Source organism: Tetrahymena thermophila (genome assembly GCF_000189635.1).
Source record: "Tetrahymena thermophila SB210 genomic scaffold scf_8254402, whole genome shotgun sequence".
Taxonomy (NCBI): Eukaryota; Ciliophora; class Oligohymenophorea; order Hymenostomatida; family Tetrahymenidae; genus Tetrahymena; species Tetrahymena thermophila.
In genome coordinates, this window is record NW_002476185.1 from 129,180 (window position 1) to 148,519 (window position 19,340).

General features: G+C 21.5%; 7 protein-coding genes across 7 annotated transcripts; 4 read left to right on the top strand and 3 right to left on the bottom strand. All coding sequences in view use genetic code 6, as the record gives it.

The window, feature by feature from the left end:
* The first annotated feature begins 1,001 nt into the window (after positions 1-1,001).
* Positions 1,002-2,260, top strand: TTHERM_00657539 (hypothetical protein). Its single transcript, XM_001470957.2, has 4 exons — positions 1,002-1,421; positions 1,480-1,590; positions 1,656-1,895; positions 1,943-2,260. Exons 1-4 carry the CDS (start codon positions 1,186-1,188, stop codon positions 2,028-2,030), a joined length of 675 nt encoding a protein of 224 aa, XP_001471007.1. The 5' UTR covers positions 1,002-1,185; the 3' UTR covers positions 2,031-2,260.
* A 412-nt stretch (positions 2,261-2,672) lies between these two features.
* Positions 2,673-3,916, top strand: TTHERM_00657540 (universal stress family protein; the record flags this gene model as incomplete). The annotated part of the gene is made up of 6 exons (XM_001024054.3): positions 2,673-2,750; positions 2,833-2,976; positions 3,034-3,176; positions 3,252-3,318; positions 3,407-3,631; positions 3,701-3,916. 6 exons carry the CDS (start codon positions 2,673-2,675, stop codon positions 3,914-3,916), a joined length of 873 nt encoding a protein of 290 aa, XP_001024054.3.
* Positions 3,917-4,141: 225 nt separating this feature from the next.
* Positions 4,142-5,684, top strand: TTHERM_00657550 (tetratricopeptide repeat protein). Its single transcript, XM_001024055.2, has one exon. It carries the CDS (start codon positions 4,240-4,242, stop codon positions 5,632-5,634), a length of 1,395 nt encoding a protein of 464 aa, XP_001024055.2. The 5' UTR covers positions 4,142-4,239; the 3' UTR covers positions 5,635-5,684.
* A 752-nt stretch (positions 5,685-6,436) lies between these two features.
* Positions 6,437-10,237, top strand: TTHERM_00657560 (hypothetical protein; the record flags this gene model as incomplete). Its single annotated transcript, XM_001024056.2, has 2 exons — positions 6,437-7,644; positions 8,104-10,237. The coding sequence occupies exons 1-2, from the start codon at positions 6,563-6,565 to the stop codon at positions 10,235-10,237; spliced, it is 3,216 nt and encodes a 1,071-aa protein (XP_001024056.1). The 5' UTR covers positions 6,437-6,562.
* An 829-nt stretch (positions 10,238-11,066) lies between these two features.
* Positions 11,067-12,643, bottom strand: TTHERM_000657569 (kinase domain protein; the record flags this gene model as incomplete). The annotated part of the gene is made up of 10 exons (XM_012799979.1): positions 11,067-11,157; positions 11,220-11,309; positions 11,408-11,497; positions 11,553-11,642; positions 11,697-11,786; positions 11,836-11,928; positions 11,975-12,064; positions 12,113-12,196; positions 12,248-12,337; positions 12,597-12,643. 10 exons carry the CDS (start codon positions 12,641-12,643, stop codon positions 11,067-11,069), a joined length of 855 nt encoding a protein of 284 aa, XP_012655433.1.
* A 152-nt stretch (positions 12,644-12,795) lies between these two features.
* Positions 12,796-15,278, bottom strand: TTHERM_00657570 (kinase domain protein, putative; the record flags this gene model as incomplete). The annotated part of the gene is made up of 15 exons (XM_001024057.2): positions 12,796-12,877; positions 12,929-13,018; positions 13,307-13,396; positions 13,457-13,546; positions 13,602-13,691; positions 13,737-13,826; positions 13,876-13,974; positions 14,029-14,121; positions 14,175-14,264; positions 14,321-14,407; positions 14,458-14,547; positions 14,597-14,686; positions 14,745-14,834; positions 14,886-15,083; positions 15,142-15,278. 15 exons carry the CDS (start codon positions 15,276-15,278, stop codon positions 12,796-12,798), a joined length of 1,506 nt encoding a protein of 501 aa, XP_001024057.2.
* Positions 15,279-15,661: 383 nt separating this feature from the next.
* TTHERM_00657580 (tetratricopeptide repeat protein) lies at positions 15,662-18,264 on the bottom strand (the record flags this gene model as incomplete). Its single annotated transcript, XM_001024058.2, has 2 exons — positions 15,662-17,130; positions 17,346-18,264. 2 exons carry the CDS (start codon positions 18,262-18,264, stop codon positions 15,662-15,664), a joined length of 2,388 nt encoding a protein of 795 aa, XP_001024058.2.
* Positions 18,265-19,340: the final 1,076 nt, after the last annotated feature.

Consider the following 19,340-nt stretch of genomic DNA (forward strand, 5'->3'; position numbering starts at 1 on the left):
AATAAATAAATAACATCTTTTAAATCAAAATAAAATTTGCATGACTCTAAACTTAATCTCTTGAAATCATTTTATAAACAAAATACTAAAATAACTTTTCAAACCAAAGCAATTATAAATCTACTTACTTATCAAAATTAGATTAATAATGAATGATAAATTTCTAGAGTTCAAAAACTTGACTTAAAATTAGCATATAATAATTAAATAACCAAACAAACAATATCTCTATCTCAATTTTAAAAAATCAAAGGATCCACTTAATTTAAGATAAAATCATTTTAGCTAGCTATTGAAACAGCTTTCAAATAAAAAAAATGATGCTTTAACGATTATGTATGTATTTTAATTTGAATATAATTTATCTTTTTATATGTTATTATATGTTATTTTTTAAGTTTTTGGATTCTACTAAAAAAGTTAAATCTTATTGCAATACATTATATGTTCTAAATATAATTTTAAATTTTATTTCATAATATTTTAAATATATCATAATTATTTTTTAATAAGCTCTACTAAAAAATTAATCCCTTTCTGAATGAAGCCTCTTAAATCCTTAAAGGATTATGTTTATGAATTTAATAGGAATGCTTGAACTAGAATAATTATGGTAAATAGGTACACTATTAAAAATTGATATTGTTGTGGATCTTTATATATATTAATATAATACACTTTATTTTTTAGAGAATATTCCTTTGCGATTATTGAATTTTCTGGAAAAAAACAGAAAATTTTAGTTTATTTTATTATAATTTATTATTATTAAATTATTTATTGGAATTTAGTAAAACTCTCTTCAGAATTTAAAATTAAGGCAAATAATTTATTTCCAAGTATTTTAATGATTAAATCTTATTTGACTTAACTGACAATCTTATTTTATTAATTAACTTAATATGATGGCTGATACAAATAATTTTGCAAAGATATGCTAACTAATTCTAGACAGAATCTTATTGATTTATTTTATTTTTGAAAATCTTAAAAAGTTTTAGTTTAGCTAACAACTAATAAATTAAATAATAATATTTAGCTATTATATTATCTTTGGCGCTATTAAACACTATCTTAATTTTTTAATGTATTCATTAATTAAAAGTTAATAAATATTAAGTTATTGATACTTATTCCATTCACATTTTTATAAAAAAGCATCAAAAATAGCCAATTTAAAGCAAAATGCAAATGCTCTCTCGACCAAATACTTCTGATAAGAAGTACAAAAGAATGCGCTTTGGGTTAATAGAAGGATAAGAGAATTTAAAATAATTTATAGAAGATTTTGAGTAATAATTCGATTGTAAATTTGAGCAAGTAAGATTAGTAGATGAATTGTTTAAAAAAAATGAAGAATCTCTAAATATTTATAACAATGGTATTAGAGTCATAAGTTATCCAGATTAAAATTAGCCATAGTAAATTAAATTTTGATTGAAGCAATTCTTTAAAGTATAATTATTTTACTATATTAAGTGAAATAGAATAAATCTTATTAAAAGAGTTTGGAAATTTTTTTGAATATTCGTATAACTTGATAAAGTCACTTGATGATCCTTCTCCTCTTTTATTAGGACTAGATTATGTGTAACTAAATAGCTCACTTTGAGTTAAATTTTTCAATATAATTATCAGATTTACATTTTTATTAGGTCTACATCTAAAATATAAATTCAAACTGGATAGAGGGTTTTCTTGCCACATTTTGGCTTAAATGTATTAGTTTATGAATATAGAGCAGCAGATAAAATGTCAGAATCAGGAACTAGTGGTTATGTCGCTGAATTCAATTATTACTATGAGCAATAAAGCGGTTAAATAAGTACAATAGATAGTCAAAGAGAAAAAATCATAGAACTAGAAAAATTAATTCAAAATCAATTCAAGAATACGTAATTTTATAAAAAAATAGTTAAAGTACTAATTTTACTTAAAATAGTATTACTAAATTTGCAGAGATAAACATCAATGTAAAAGACAAGAGAGGTTTTGACGATGTTAAAAGGCTTAGACCTTTATTAGAATGAATTAGATTAAATTATTTTTAAATTAATATTGTATATAGTTCAAGAAATTAGTTTTTTTATAAAATATAAAATAATTTTTTATAAAGCTTATTTATTTTCTTTTTCAATTTCTCTACTTAATTAATGAACTCAAAGCATTTCATTGATTAAAAAAATTCTAAAAATTAATTTTAATTTATTTTTTAATTTCTAATTTTAAATCCAGTATTTTTAAATCTGACATATTGAATGGAATAAAAATATACAAATTCTGTGTCCTGTAATCTAAAATAAGATGAGTTATTTTTGTTTTAATTTTTAATATTTTTATTCTCAAATTTAAGACAGACTTGAATATGGATTTTTTTTGATTGTGGTAATAGAACCAATAATCTTTTGAATAAATAAAAACTCTATACATATACTACTATTTTTACTAAAAATAATCTTTTTTTATTAAAATTAAATTAATTACTGATTAAAAACTTAAATACCAAAATTTATATTTTTTATCTATCTTCTTTGTGCCTAAATAAAGAATTTTGGTTATTCAAGTTTCAGTAATTCATTAGATTCTTTATAAATAATTTATTTAAAAACATAAAATTAAATAAAAATTATTCAAAGAAATCAATTCTTTATTATCAAAATATCAAATCAAAAATGAACTCAGAAAGCTATACCTTTCAGAATTTAATGGTGGCCACTGATGGTTCAGAGTAGTCGAAGAAGGCTTTTAATGTATGTGATACTAATTACTCATAATAATTCAATATTTTTGAATCTTTTTAAAGATATAATAATTTAAATACTATGTAAAAAGTAAGCACTAGAAGTATTCTCATCTGGAAATCTTTTCAAAGTTATTCATGTAATTCATGTTTCAAATAAGGAAAAGACATATTTACCTAAGCATTTTACTCTTGAAAACATAGAATAAGAATATAAAACAGAACTACTTTCTAGAGTAATTTTTTATACTTTTAGCGTCCAGTAATCAAAACATAATTATTATTTTCAAAAGTTAACCTCGAATAGATACAATTTGATTTTCTAGGAAAAGAATAATAAGTATTAGCATTCAAGAGAACAAATTCTAGACATATGCTCTTAAGCAAAAGGTGATTTCTTATTCATAGGTTATACAGGAAGAAAAGGTCCTAAAAAGTAATAATAATTATACTAGAAATATTTGTTATTTAAGCTAAAATTAATATCTACTTTTTTTAAATAACATAAAAGCGACCCAACTGTTCTTTCTTAAACTGTTAGAGGAGTAGCATTCAACTAGATGATACCTTTAGTTATTGTAATAAAAAATTTTTATATTTAATTTGAGAAGAAATTAGTTTACTTATAAAGCCATGATAAAATATATTTTTATCTTAATCAAATAGATAAAAGAATTATTTGTTAGAAAAAATTAAGCTAGTGGAGGATTTACATTTTTAGTAGGTATTGATGGATCTAAGAAGTCCTTAAAATGTCTTCATATAGCTGCTTCTCTTGCCAATAACCCTAACGACAAACTTATAGCTTGCTTTGCTCCTTCCCCAGATAGGATTAAATAAATAGATGAGATTAACTAAAAAGTATAAAACGAAATGGCTCAAATAAACTTTGTAATTGAATTTAATTAAAACAATTATTTATTCATTTATGCAAATCAATATTTAATATTATAAATATAGTAAAACTGGTAGTATGTTTCTTTATAGCCTAATTACGATTCAGGTGAAGCTATTATTAACTATGTAAATTTAAATGAAGAAGTTGATGTCTAGTTTGTTATTGTAAAATATAATTTGTATTTATGTATTAAAGTAATTGAATTATTTTTAACAGATAGGTAATAACGGTTTTAGAGCAGAAAGCGAAAAGAAAGCATTCTTTGGTAGAAGTGCTGAATAAATTCTAAGCAAAGTTATAGCTAACCCAATTATTATTACATGATATATATACTATTTATTCTAATTATTTACCAAATAAATTCCTTAAATATATTTTGTTCAATTATTAAAATGTTTGTCCCTTTATATCCATCTATAAATTTAAATAGTTTTAAAGAAATAAATTTCATTCAATTAAAATAAACAAATATCTTTATTTCAAAAATATTATTTTAGCTTTTTTTCTCAAACATCAAACAAACAAAATCCTTTATTAAAAGATATAAAATTTTATTAAGGAAATAAATCATACGAAAAATAAAAAAATAAAAAGTTAAAAAATGAAAAGACTACAGATTTTAAAATATTTCACTTAAAATTAAAAAATAGACATTTAAAGTTAATTAATAAATTGTTTATCATTTTAAATTACCAAAAATCTACTCACGAATTAATAATCTACTACAAATTAATTTTTGAAAAACTTTAAAATAAAACAAAATTTATATGGTTAAACAATAAACTTTTATTTCTCAAGCTAATAATCTGGTTAGCAAGAATTTTAAAATCTTTTAAGCTAAGGATAGTCCTATTAAAAATAAGGAATGATGAAAGAAGCTAGCTTATGTTATTAGCAGGCTCTATAGATTGATCCATTAGAACAGGATTTACTTTATAACTTGGGAACTATCTTTAACACCAATGGAGATGTTGAGAATGCAAAAAAGTGCTATGAAAAAGTTTTGTAAATAAATCCTTTGTCGTATTAAGCACATAATGATTTAGGAAAAATTTGCTAAAATAAAAAAAATATAGAGGATGCTAAATTACATTATGAAAAGGCTTTGAAAATTAATCCTCAATATTGTATGGCGATAGTTAATCTAGGAACTGTGTACTATGGATAAGGGATGATAGAAGATGCTTAATAATAATATGAGAAGGCTTTATAATTAGATAATAAATTTTATTAAGCTCATTTCAATTTAGCTTTATTATATGATGACAAAGGAATGATTGAAGAAGCTAAACAGTACTATGAGTAAACACTGTAAGCTAACTAGGAATATTATCCTGCTTTGTATAATTTAGGCTTGATTTATTAAAACGAGGGTCACTATCAAGAAGCTAGAAGATGTTATCTGATTACTTTAGATATAAATCCTTAATTTTATTAAGCCTACATTAGTCTTGGATGCATTTATTTTTCTTTAGGAATGCTTGAAGATGCTTAAAACTACTGTGAAAAAGCACTTCAAATCAATAACAAAAGTTTAGATGCCCATCTAAATTTAGCGTTTATATATGACTCAAAAGATATGATAGAAGAAGCAAGGTAAAGCTATGAATAAGTATTGTAAATTAACCCTAAGTTATATCAGGCACAAAATAATTTAGGATTAATATATCGCAAGAAGGAAATGCTTGAAGAGGCAAAGGTCTGCTATGAAAAATCGATATAAATAAATGATTAATATTATTAGGCTTACTATAATTTATCATCGATATATTATGATTAAGGTAACATCTAAGAAGCTAAATAGTGCCTTGAAAAGGCAATCAAAATAAATCCATTATACGATTAAGCTCATTACAATTTAGGTTTAATATATTACAACTAAGGTGAGCTTGAAGAGGCAAAACGATGCTTTATGAAGGTTGTTCTAATTAACCCTCAAGATTTTTAAGTACACGATGTACTCAGAGAAATTAATAACTATTTAAAAAAAGAATGAAATAAATATAAGCTTCCTTTTTCCCTTTAGTTAAGTTCATATTTATATCTTAACTTAATTAAATTTTCAAATAAAAAATTTATTTCAAAATAGTATTTATTGATTACAGAAGTAAATATTTCAATATAAATTCAATTATTTACTTTTAAATGTAAAAGGATTTAATGGAGAAAATTTCTTATTAAAAATAAGTTAAAACAACAAAAAACATGCATTTTATTTTCCATGAAATACCAATAATAGATAAACATTTTTACTATAATTATAGACCAATAAGGGTTCTCCATGATTATTTGATGATATCTATCCTCTCTTTGACAAAACAAAAAGAGCAAGAATTAGGATTTTATTAGATAAATAACTTTAATAATATTTTTTTAATTGAATTGTTTAAATAATATGAATTTACTTGTAATAATTAATTAGCTTATCTTATTAAAAAATAAATATTTTTACTCAATTATCAATTTTTTTTAATTTATTTTTAAAATATTTATTATCGTTATTGTGAAAGATAAATTTATTTTGGATTAACATTTTACTCATAATTATAAATATTAATCAATTTTAACTAATAAAAATTTTGTTAAATGATTTAAATCAAGCTCAAAAAAATGGGTTTGGCAAACCCTTATTATATTTAAATTCATTTCTTAATCTAATCAATTGATTTTGTATTATTGTTGAATTTTTTAAGATTTAATTCAAGTAAGTCATTAGAAATATAAAGAACTAGCTAAATTGAAAATTAATAATTAAATTATTAGCTGGATCATTTTATATACATACAGTTATTAACCTGCTTTTTAAATAAAAATAATAATATTTTTCAATAAAAAATTTGATAATTATTGATAATATATTAAGTGGTCAAATAAATAAATATTAATATCTATTTCATTAAATTACAATTTAAGGGAATACTAAAATGAACCCAGTCATATCTAAGTAGGTTAATGTAAATAGCCCTCAGTACTTTTTAAGAAATGAAAAAAAGAACATAAGAAACCTTTCACCAAGCTATCAGCAAGTTAAAAAGTAGAATACATCAATGCCAACAGCTGCAATTTAAGAATAAAATGAATTACATTAAAGCGTACCCACTAATTTATTAGAAATATAATAGAAATAAAAAGATTTATATGAGTTGTAAGAAAAAATGTAAGAAACTCTATCTAAAAGTATAGATAAAGCTAAGGTATAGAATTCATCTGCTATCTATTCAAAAGGATAACCTAATTTAGCTGGCAAATCTCCAATAAAAAATGATAATCAAATTATTCGCAAAAAAGTAAATCAAGATATCGCAAAATCAGATTAGAAAAACTAGGGAGAAACAAAATCTCGCAGTAAGAGTAATAATGCTTCTATGAATAGCAATTCATTCAACAAAATACACTCCCAGTCATTTAAATCTTCAAACACACCTTAAATTTTATAAAATATTTACACACACAAAAGAGCAGTATAAAACAATCCAAATTCAGATAGTAATATATAGGAAGAAGCAAACCAGACAAATCACGACGTAACTTTAGAATCTTTTTATAGAGAAATAGAGAAGAACAAGGAGTATTTATCAAATTAAAGAGCATATACTTCTGTTTCTCCAATGGCTATTGATAGAAAACTGCTTTCAACTTTGTAAAAAAATAATTAAAAAGTCTTATAAATATATTCGTAAGTATAAAATTAAATGAAGCGTAGAGGAGTTTCTCCAAATTAGTAAAATAAAAAACAGTAAATAAAACCATCCCCTGCAAAAACAGATAATAGAAAAGTACTCTATGAGTCTTACTCTTAAGAAAAAATATAAAAGATTTTACAGGGAGGATAAATATTAGATAGTATAAACTAAGAAGTAGTATCCAATAATAACTAAATAGATAGTAGAAAAGCTTCACCTTTATTTGGAGGTAGAAATGAAGAAAATAGTGCCAATAATCGTTCTAGCTAAAATTCAAGCACTCTTAATTAGTTAAAAAGCCAGCTAACAGATAGTCCAATAGAGTAATTATTTTATTACTTATTTCTATTATTTTATTTTTGTGTTATGAGTTTCCATTATGAGATAGAAAATAAATAGATTATTTTAATACAGGCAAATAAATAAACAATTAAAATTTCAGTATTAACTTTGAATTTTTTATTTTCTATTTCTAAACAATTAGTAAAATAAGTGATACTTAATTAAAGTAAATAATATCCACATCATTCATAATTTTATCTTTTTACATAATTATTGATTTATTTATTTAAAAAACATCTAAAAAAAGTAAGGAAAGCATTTACTATCTTAATTTCTCTTTGATTTAAGATATTATGTTATTTTTAAATAAACACAAAAATTTTTATCATTTATTTTAAATGCTTTTCATTACATACACAAATTAACTTGCCTCAAATCTTTATATGGGTTGAATTAAGCAAATTATTTAAGAACCTTGTTAACTTTTCTTAATTATTTAGTTAATAATTCAATACAATTCCAAGCATCCCTTCATGTTTAGGGACAGGCTAATTTGTGACACTTCCTAATGATTGTTTTAATAGTATAAATACTTCAGGGAATGTCCACAAAGAGAAGGTTAGGAATCATCACGGTGCATCTAATATAAACGGTTAGTAGTCAAATCTGCAATTCATAGGTAAGTATAAGCCTTACTCAGACAGCAAAGGCAAGACTTAAATAACTTCATTAACCAAGTTTATGAAAAAATTGAATAATGAATAGTATTAAGGGTCAAGCTAACTCTATTAATAGCTACAAAAAAGCTAAAAAATAGCACAGGAATAATATAGAAATATGCTTATTTCACCATCAAGAAAAACATAATAGTTTTTTGGATAGAATAGTGCAAAGGAGTCATTTATTACTCCAACAAGAAAATAATCTGTGCCTAAAGATCCAACTCCTGAAAAGGCTTAATAATAAAAAGCAATTTCCCCTTCAAATAGACCTTTTATAGTTAAAGGAAGTAAATCTAACAATGAAACTCCTAAAAACCAAGAATCTAATTTTTAGTTTAGTCAACACATTGAAGTAAATTAAAATGTCAATGCCTAAAATATAAAATAACCTAAGGAAACTTAATAAAAGCAAAATTTAAAAGGGCCAACCAATAATTTAATCATAATAAACAATAAAAAGAATTAATAAATAAACTAAGCGAAGTAGAAAGATATAAATTATGCAGTGTAAAATACTTCACAGTAAAGTAATTAAGTAGTTGAGCATATTTAACAAGTTCAATAAAGCACTATTGAAAATGGTTAAATTTAGCAATAAATTGAAAGATTGAATGAATAGAATAAAATAAAAGATTAGTAAATAGAGTATCTTAACCATTAAGTTAAATATTTAATTGAGTAGATAACCAGATAATCTTAATTAGTAAACGAAGAGGAACATTCATTATCTAATTATAATGCACAATCCTTTGATTATAAATCATAAGATAGATAAAATAGCTCAAGACAATAACATTAAAACGAACTATAATCAAATTATACTTCAACATAAAAGCATGAAGAGGAATTTTATAGTGATAGAAATAATCACAATATTTTTTTAAATGAATAAAATAAGATAACACTTATATAAGAAGCATCATTTAGATAAAGTCTCAATTTGTAAGCTCAATAATAAAATGAATAACAAGAATAAAATCAACAGATAACAAATTTAAATCAAAATCAATTTTAAGAATTGATAAAATAATATTATATTCTGAATCAAAAGTAGACTACTGATAATGTTGATCATCCAGTAAATTAAAATGATCATTATGAAAACTAAATATAGCAATATAGCCAATAAAATTAAGAATAATAGTAACAATAATAATATTCTCATTCTAATGTGGCTGTTGAAACTAGAATTCACCAAAAACAATTGTCATTTTCTGCTTAAGAATAAGCTAACAAAGAAGAAGAGTAAGAACAAGAATAAGAATAGAATTTTTAAGATGAAAGCTAATATCATTAAGTTGAAGCATAAAATCAATAGGCTGAATATTCTTATGAGAACTAAGAGATTTAGAGTGAGCCATTAAACGAAAACTCAATCCAATAATTAGAAAAAAGATGTAAAACAGAGGATGATTATCTTGATGATAATAACACTTTCAACTATAATGATTCAATTCACACTAATTCTAATAATATCATATTAACACCAAAATCTATAGAGCCTAACTATTAATAACATAACTAGGATAATAATCAAATTTAATAGATTTAAGAAAAGTCATAGTCTTAAACCAGCAATCAAAATTAAAATGAGCAAAAATAAGAAGAATAAAACTAAATAGGGGATATTAAAATTTTAAATAATTTTTAGCCAAGGTTATCAGAGTCGTCTGAGTTAAAAAATTCAGTTAAATCAGTTCAAAATGGAAATTATAATTCTGAGGTTAATAATTTAGAAGAAAACTTAGTAATTTAAAAATCTCATTCAGAAAACCATGGTAAAGAAGATGATCATGTTGTACCATACAAAACCCCTCATGAAAGATCTATGTAATAGCCATAATATGAATAAAATATCTAAAATGAATTATAAAAGGAACATCCTCAACAAAACTAAGATTAATAAATTTGAAGCAAATTTAAATTAATTCATTTATAGATTTAAAATTTATTATTATTAATTATTGTAAAATAAAAATTATTTTTATAAGTAAATAAAAAACTTTTTTGTATTTATATTTTAAAGAAATTAAAATTATATTTTTAGTTAATTTCAACATATTTTATTATTTGTTTATTAGTTTGTTTTAACAAAAATTATTTAAAAAAAAATAATAATTTTTATTATCTAAAAAAGAAATTCAAATTTATGATTTTTATTTCTGTCAAAATTTTAGTGTAAATAAATAAATAAATCAAGTTACAAAAACAAAGTTATAATTTTTAAAAATAAATTAAATTAATTATTTATGAAAGTTAATAAAAAAATAAATTTAAAAATTCATAAAAATATTAATTTTATTATCTTAATAAACAAATAAGATTTTTATAATTAAAGAAATTTTAATATTAATAATAAATAATACCTTACCTGTAAGTTATTTGAAATAAAATAAATTAATACTTTTAATTTTTTGTATTTTTAAGAAATATTTTCTTAAAATAGATTTATTTTTTTTAAAGAATTAAAATATATATTCAATTAATTAAACATCAAAAAAAATTTATTTAATTAAAATAATAAATTTAAGAAGCACAAAGTATATCATCCACTTAATAATGGAATTTATTTTTAAAACTTTTACATAAACATTTAAAAATTATATAAATGATTATTAGAAATAATAAAAAATAGTGATTACAAAGAAAATATATTTATTTATTTGTTATCATTCAATAAACAATTAAAAATGTAAACAACAAATTTGAAAAATATAAAACTGAAATTAATTTTTTACTAATCAATATTTTATTGATAATAATACTAGTCTTTTGATTTTACTTAATCGATTGAACATTTACCTCATTTCTCTCCGTTATAGCTGGTTCCACCTTTTAAGTAAAATAAATAAATTTTAATTTTTTTGTAATACTTTTAATAATTAAAAGCTTACTTTAAGTCTATTCTAAATGAAATAAGAACTTAGTTTTATTTAATTTACTCACAAAATTTAATGATTCCTTCTTATTTGATGCCACAATCACTATTGTAAAAAAATAAATTATTTTTTTGAATAAGAAATTAACAAGAAAATAAACTATTTTAATCTATTTAAATGAACTAATTTATATACCCAGTTACCTTACTTAAATACTAAGATACTTTACAGTCTTGCAACTAAATAATTAATTTCCAATTGATTAAAAACCTTAAGATCCTATTTAATTATGCCTTTATTTGTAAATAAAACTAAGAAAAAAACTAAATTAGTTTAAAAGTTTTATACTCTAATCCTAAATGTAGTTTGTATAATTTTTGACAATTAAAAAGAGAAATAGCCAACTATTAACACCCTTAATAATCAATCATATTATTTCTATTTAAAATTTAAAAATTATAGATTAATTTTTCAATATTATTTATTAATTACCCAAGATGCAACACAACATTATCTAAATTAAAGCAACTTTGTAGTTTCTAACCAAGTAAAATTGCTCCTTGAGAAGTTAAATCAATTTTGCTTAATTATTTATGATTATCATTTATGTATTTAAAATCAAAGTTATTACTAGAAGTCTAAACTTATGGAACTAAGGTTAACAAGTTCATTTAGACATTCAGAGAACTTGACTACACCTTCTGAGCCAATTTTTTAATTATAGCTAATGTAGATTGAGTAAATATTTTTAATTAAAAATTTTGATTTACCTCAAGCATATATCCAAAGAAGATAATTTTTTACATTTTTTTAATTATTTCCCTAAACTTTCAGCACCTATACTGCATATTATATTTTCACTATAAAATAGTATTAAAATTATGTACATTAAAACAATCAAATTTTACCTAATACTAAATTTTAAATATTAGAGTTTGTTTAATTTACCTAAATCAAAACCACAAACTCCTTCTGAGTCAATCAAATTATTACTATAAAATCAAATAATTTAATCTGAAATAGTTAAAATAAACTTAAATTACTTCAAATTTAAACTAAATTTTTCTAAATTTTAATATTTTGTTAAGTGATATAATAATCTAATTGCATATCTCGATCCCATTCTCTTATAACTAAAATAAATATTTTTAAATTAAAAAATAATTTAAAAATCTAATTTAATGTGCATTCTCCTTAATTAAGAACCAAAGTTTTAATAATTTAGGTATTAATTTTTTTAAAAAAATTAGGGTATTAATATAAATAATCATTAATTTAGTAGAATGTTCAGTATATAATTTTGCAATATTTTTCTTTTGATTAGGTAAATTATTATTTAATTCAAAGATAATTAGTATTTTAATCATTATAATTAAAATCTAAAAATAATACCTTTTATCAACATCCATAACTTTATTTTAACTGAGCTTATTTCCCATTTATATATCAATTTTTTTTTTTAGGTTAATAATTTTTATTAATCAAATAAAATGAGAATTTTTTTAACTAAATAAAAGTTTGAAAAATTATTTAAAATCTAATTTGCATACTTAAGACATAAATTTTAAACATTTAAATAACTATCTTTTATTCAATTGCAAAGAATTAATCTAGTAGATTTCTTTAATTTCGTTATTATTTGTTTTCTTGCTTTAATATTCTAGATTGGAAAGCTTAATTAATTAATTAAAAATATTTATTGAGTTAATATAATAAAAAATTACTTAAATTGTAATGAAATTGCCTATAGTTATCTACATTTTGAGATTATAATTGCAAATCTTAGCAATGAACTAGCTTCAACTAAACACTAGCTAATATAATTAATTTTGAATATTTTATTTAAAATATTATGAGTAAAATAAATAATCAAAAAAAACTAATCATTTTCTTGAAATTAAATTGATAAACTTTGCATTATTTTTAATTTGAAATTTATTCAGATATTTTGAATTTATTCAAATTAAATAATTTAAAAATTTTTGATTGAAAATTTTACTATTCAATTTTAAAAACATTTAATAAAAATTAATACTTTTTTAAATGGAGTTAAATTCAAATATTTTAATATTTTTAAATATTAAATTAAATAATAAACTTACCTTATGTCAAGCTTAAAATATTTTAAATTGAGAATATTTTAAATATTCTGTGCTAAAATTTAAAGACTCTCTCCTATCTGCTAGTTGTAACTTATAATTTCATAATATTAAAATTTATCTAGATTTTACAATATTTAAATAATTTATTACATTATGCTTAGCTCAAGACTTTGCAAATCTTTTAGAAATTTAACAGATTCAGCAAAAGAAATAATTCCATTTTATTTGATTTAGTTTCGACTTTTTTAAGTAAATAATTTTTTACTTTGTATTAATTTTAATCATTTTAATTTACTCAAAATTTAATTTGAGAACTTTTAATTTATTTAGATGAGAAATCGCTTATGATAATTTTATGAAACCTTAATCGCTAATTGAATTATTTCTAAAAACAAAGTTAAAAATTTCTTAGCTTTTCCAAAAATAATACTCAAATTTCAGTTATAGTTGCTCTAAATTAGAAATTAACTATATTTATCCGGCTAAGTTCTCAAGTTGGGAATTAGATATGTTATTATAGCTTTAAATAAAAATATTTAATTTTTTACAAAAAGTAAAGAACAAATTACGATAAACTTAGATTCAATTTAATTAATGATTTGCAATTCAGTAAGTTTTTAACACTTTTAGAATAATCGCATAAATTATTTTATCCACCAAAAAGTCCACTTTTTATAAAAATATATTAAAAAATTAATTTCTAATTACAAAAATAAATTTACTCTATATTAATACTAAAATCCTAAAGTTATGGAAGCTTAGATAAGTTAACAATTGAATCTTCAATATGATTTAATGAAATTTGCTTATTCCCTCTATTAAAAAAAGCTTTAATTATTTATAATCATTAATACAAATATTATTTTACTAAATTGATAAACTTAAAATTGCAAGATTTGAACACTTTGAAATATCTTATCCAAAACTAATTAAGTCACAACCCTTAATAGAGTTAAAGCTGAATTTAAAAAAGATAAAAGTTAAAAGAGGAGAAACTGTAAATTGTTAATTTACCTGACATTCAACTCAAGACTTTTTAAACTTTAGCAGTTTGAAAGATTCTTTGCAATTTGAATAATTCCATCTTCTATCATATTATTTCTAAAATATCTTAAATTAAACAAATTTTATCAATATAAAAACAATTTCACTTAAGCATTAAAGAAAATGTTTGAAGATTTGCACATCTTGAGAGATTGTCTACTAACAAAAAAATTGATTTTTTTGTCTAATTTGTTCCTCTTTTTTTAAAAAATTAGTTGATTTCTTGATATCATGAATAGTATTTACTAAAGATTTAATTAGAGTTATTATAAATTTTATAATTTCTAGATATTTTAAGCCAGAACTTCTGTTCCTAACAAACCTATTCTATTTTCTCTAAGGAATTAAAAAAATAAATTCTCAAAAATTAAAATATAAATAAATAAATATTTACGCTATTACTAATCTAAATTGTTCCAACTTATTGCAAGTACATATTCCATTAAAAAGACTTAAAACATCTTTTTCTAAAATTGAATTATTTCTAAAGATAATATTATTAGATTAAGAATAAAAATTAAAGCTATTTTATTACTAAAGGTCTAAATCTAAAATCTTAAGGTTTACACATTTTGATATTTTTGTTCCTAAATCTATGATACTATCCTATGAACTCTCTTCAAACCTAATTAAATTACAAGATATTAAAAAATAATGAATTTGTAAATTTAAATAATAAAAACGCTTTGTAAATATTTAGTATATTAATGAGCTCATAGTTTTATGATTCAAACTTTTGATTAAAAATAATAAATTAATAATTTATTATAATTATTTTCAAAAATTTTTACTTCTTCTACACGAGAAACTTTATTATTTATAGCTAAAAACATTTTTTTAAGAATTGGACAATTTACTTTATTTAATGTTTTAATTAATTAAGGATTATTTTTTTTATCTTGAAAGAAATTAATATATAAAAATTCATTATTTTTTTTGAGAAGTTAAGCTATTTATAATAAAATTAAAAGTATTTTATTTAGAGCAATTCGTTCAAATGCAAGTAATTTTTATAAATAATTAAATCATTCAAATAAAAGTTGCCCTGATAAAAAATCAAACAAAATCAATAATATTTTATATAATTTATACAATAATATTTAAGTTAGTTAGTTAATTAATTAATTAATTTTTTAAGATAATAAAATAAGATATTTTGTTAATTTTTATAGTATTTTGCGATATTAACAATATCTTTATATAAATTAATTAATTTCAGTGAAAATTTTTATTTTTAAAATAATTTTTATTTTTTTATTTATTTAGTCAATAATAAGATTTGGCATAAGAATTTGTTTTTTTTATTTGCTTTCACCAAGATTTTTATAAAGATTAATCATTTTACTACTTATCAATTTATTATTTGGTGTCAGAACTAGATGATTTTTAGAATGGAATTTACTACTTATCTTTCTAGATGTTGCATTCTGCTAACTACTGTTAATATTTATTGACTTGATCAAACTATTTTAATAAAACATACTTGCTGATTATATTTTATAATATAGTTTTCACATAGGGGTGATTTTTATCATAGAGACTCTCATACATTTAAAGTGATTAAAGTTAATATTTGATAGCTTATTAAATATTTCCTATCCTTGCGTATCTTTCACCTACATTATTTAATGATTATGCTATGCTAGGATTGTTAGCTTGAAATATTCTTTATTTCATTTCTAGTGATAAAAGTTAATATTTTAAAGCATTTTCTAAATCTCCAATTTCATCATATCTTTTACCCACACTATTCATGCAACATGCTTTATGATAATTGTCATCATGAAAAAGCTTTTTATACATTTTTAATGCTTGCAGTTAATGCGTTAATGCAACTTATTTTTGGTCTAGTTATGCATATCTTTCTCCTACATTCTCCAATGAAGATGCAATATAAATGTGATTTCCTTTTAGTAAAGCTTTACGCATTTCTAAACTTTCTTTTTGAAAAGTAAGGGCTTTTTAATAATCTTTAAGCTCTGCATATCTTTCACCAACACTGTCAAGTGATTAAGCTGTACTTAAGTTATTTCCTTAATAAAATTATTTTCTAATTTCTAAAGATTTCAGTTAATAAGACAGACCTATTTATGGTCTGTTTAGCTCTGCATATCTCTATCCTATGTTATGGAGAGTTTATGAGAGTTTAGGATGGTTTGGAGGATATATTCCTTCTTTTACTTTTAGAGCCTCTAATTAATATTATAAAGCTTTTTATGGTTATCCTATTTTAGAATATAGTTACCCTAGATTATGAAGAGAAGTAGCTATCATGGGATGATCATGGCTGTAAAGCAGTCTACTCATTACCAAAGCTTATGTTAAGTAGTTTAATGCAATAGTATTTTCTCCTATCTCATCATATCTTTTTCCTACATTATTTAAGCAAGCCGCTATTTCAGGATGATTTTCTTCTAATATCTCTTTATACATATTTAAAGCATCTAATTAAAATTGTAGTGCGATTTTAGGCTAATTTAGCTTTGCATGAAGTCCTCCAATAATATTCAAACAATTTGCTATTGATTGATGGTTTCCTTGATATAAAGCTTGTCTCATTTTAAGAGACTAATTTTGATATTTTAAAGCCTTTAAATATTCTCCCTATTCTGAATACCTCTTTCCAATGTTACTCAAACAAATGTAAATGGAAGGATGAGCATTTTTATACAAAAATTTATTCATTTCAAGAGATTTTATTTGAAATTCTAAAGCTGCTTAAGTGTTTCCTAAAATTGCATATAATTCTCCTAAATATTATTGTAAGAAGTAGCTAATGACTGATGATTTTCAGTAAATATTTTTTTATACAAATCTAAAGCTTCTTACTGATATTTAAGAGCATTTTTTATTTCCCCTAAATCAAAGAGACATATTGATATCTGCTGAATACAATCTGGAATATTTTTCATTTGCTGAAAAGGTATTTTCGAGCTTAGTAAAAGAAAATCTATTTATGCTGCATCAATTTAGTCTTTAAAAAGGATGATATTACACAAGTGTAACCGAGTTTATAAATGAAGTTAGCTGTATATCTTTTTAGCTTTTAATACAAATGGTATATCTTTTTTATTGTCATATTTATTAGATGAAATAATTTTATTTATTTTCTCTAAATAAAAAGCTGAAATATTTTTTAAGTCCTAATGCAGTACTATCTCATAAATCGATTGAATTAAATCTAAGCAGTCTATCCGATCATTGCATGAATTAATAATCATTCGACTTTCTATAATTTATACTAATTCTTATAAGAAGGGACTATTAAAATTTTTTTCATTCTAACAACTTCTGTAGAAATAAATTAATCTTTAAAAAGTTTTCCCCAGAGAATAAATATCACCTTTATAATTAGAGATGCTTTGCTATGTAAGTTATTCAGGTGGACTAAAGTAAAGGGTATAGCCTTTAATCTCAACTTCGCTACCTTTAAGCTTGCCAGATATACCAAAATCAGTGTAAACATAATTACCCAGCATCGTTTTTAGTATGTTTTAAGGTTTGATATCTTAGTGAATGATATTGTGTGCTCTTAATTCTATCAATCCATCAATAAGATCAAATAAAATTTAAGCAAAATGAGCTTATGTAAACAAACAATTATTTTATAGCATTTATCGCAATTCTTCCTCTAAGCTTTTTTCACACTATTCTATGATTATAATACAAACAGATTCAGAATCAATGTAAATTAGATCATAGAATTAAATTATATTTATAGGATATGATATTGATTTAAGTAAATTGTATTCATTCATTTAATCTTAATAATCTGTTGAGTCAGATTTTATAATTTTAAATACTCTATCTTCTATCTTTCCTCCATCGCTTTAATGATATCCTTAAAATATATCTGATTATCCTCCAGAAGTTAAATAGCGCTTTATATAGTAGTGCTTTTCTTCCATGGTCATTACAATCAGATCTAAATAATCTTTGGTAAATTTTAAGTTTTACTTCTTCAATTCATAAATTAGTTCTTCCTAACTCTAACTTAATTTTTTTTTCTTATCATGAATAAATATTTATTTTTTAATTTTTTTATTCCTTTTATGCACAGTAAGAAAATCTGTACAAAATGGTGAGCAAATAAGCTAACAATCAAAGGCTTAATTGCACTCAATTTCATTTATGATTAATTTTGTTTTCTCATATTCTTATACAGTTTAATTAAGATTGTGATCTGTTAGAAGTATTTCAAGCGATTCAAACGTTGATTATGATTGGTTGATTATTTATTCTTATTATCTTTAACAATCTAGATGTGAATTCATATTAAATATAAAAAATAAATGAGGTTTATCTATAAAAACAAAAATGTATGAATTTTTTGTAGATTTTGTTATTCTAATCTTGTGAAGCTAACCTTCCAAAGATGTGAATTAGTTAATAACTTACTTTTTACTCTCAATCTTATAAAATTTGTATTAAAAGTTCAAAATTTTTATTATTAAATTATAAAAGTAAATCAAAAAATTAATACTTAGCTTATTCTTATATCTGTAACTAAGTATATTCTGGATATAAAATAAAAAATATTGCCATAATATCGTAAATGCTAATAAATTTTTGATTTTCATACTTTAAGCTTTTTAATAGGATTAAAAACTACTAAAAATATATTGAAATAACCTTTTATAATATTGTAATATCTTCAAAATTATTTATTTACTTTAGCAAATTGAGTTAAATGGAATATTTTAAAGATTTGGTCTTACTTAAAATATATGATTAATACATAGATTATATTTTTAAACTTGCAAATTTAAATATAGTGAGAAAAATGAGAATATTTAAATAAAGTAAGATGATCTACTAACCTTTAGAACAATAAATTCTTATAATTTATCATTTTTTGTTTTAAATATTTAAAATATTATTATAATATTAAGCGTTTATAAAAATAGTTAAAAATAATAAACACTATCTAAAATTTATATCAGATTATATCCTAAATTTTATATTTATAGAATAATTAAATTACTTAAAT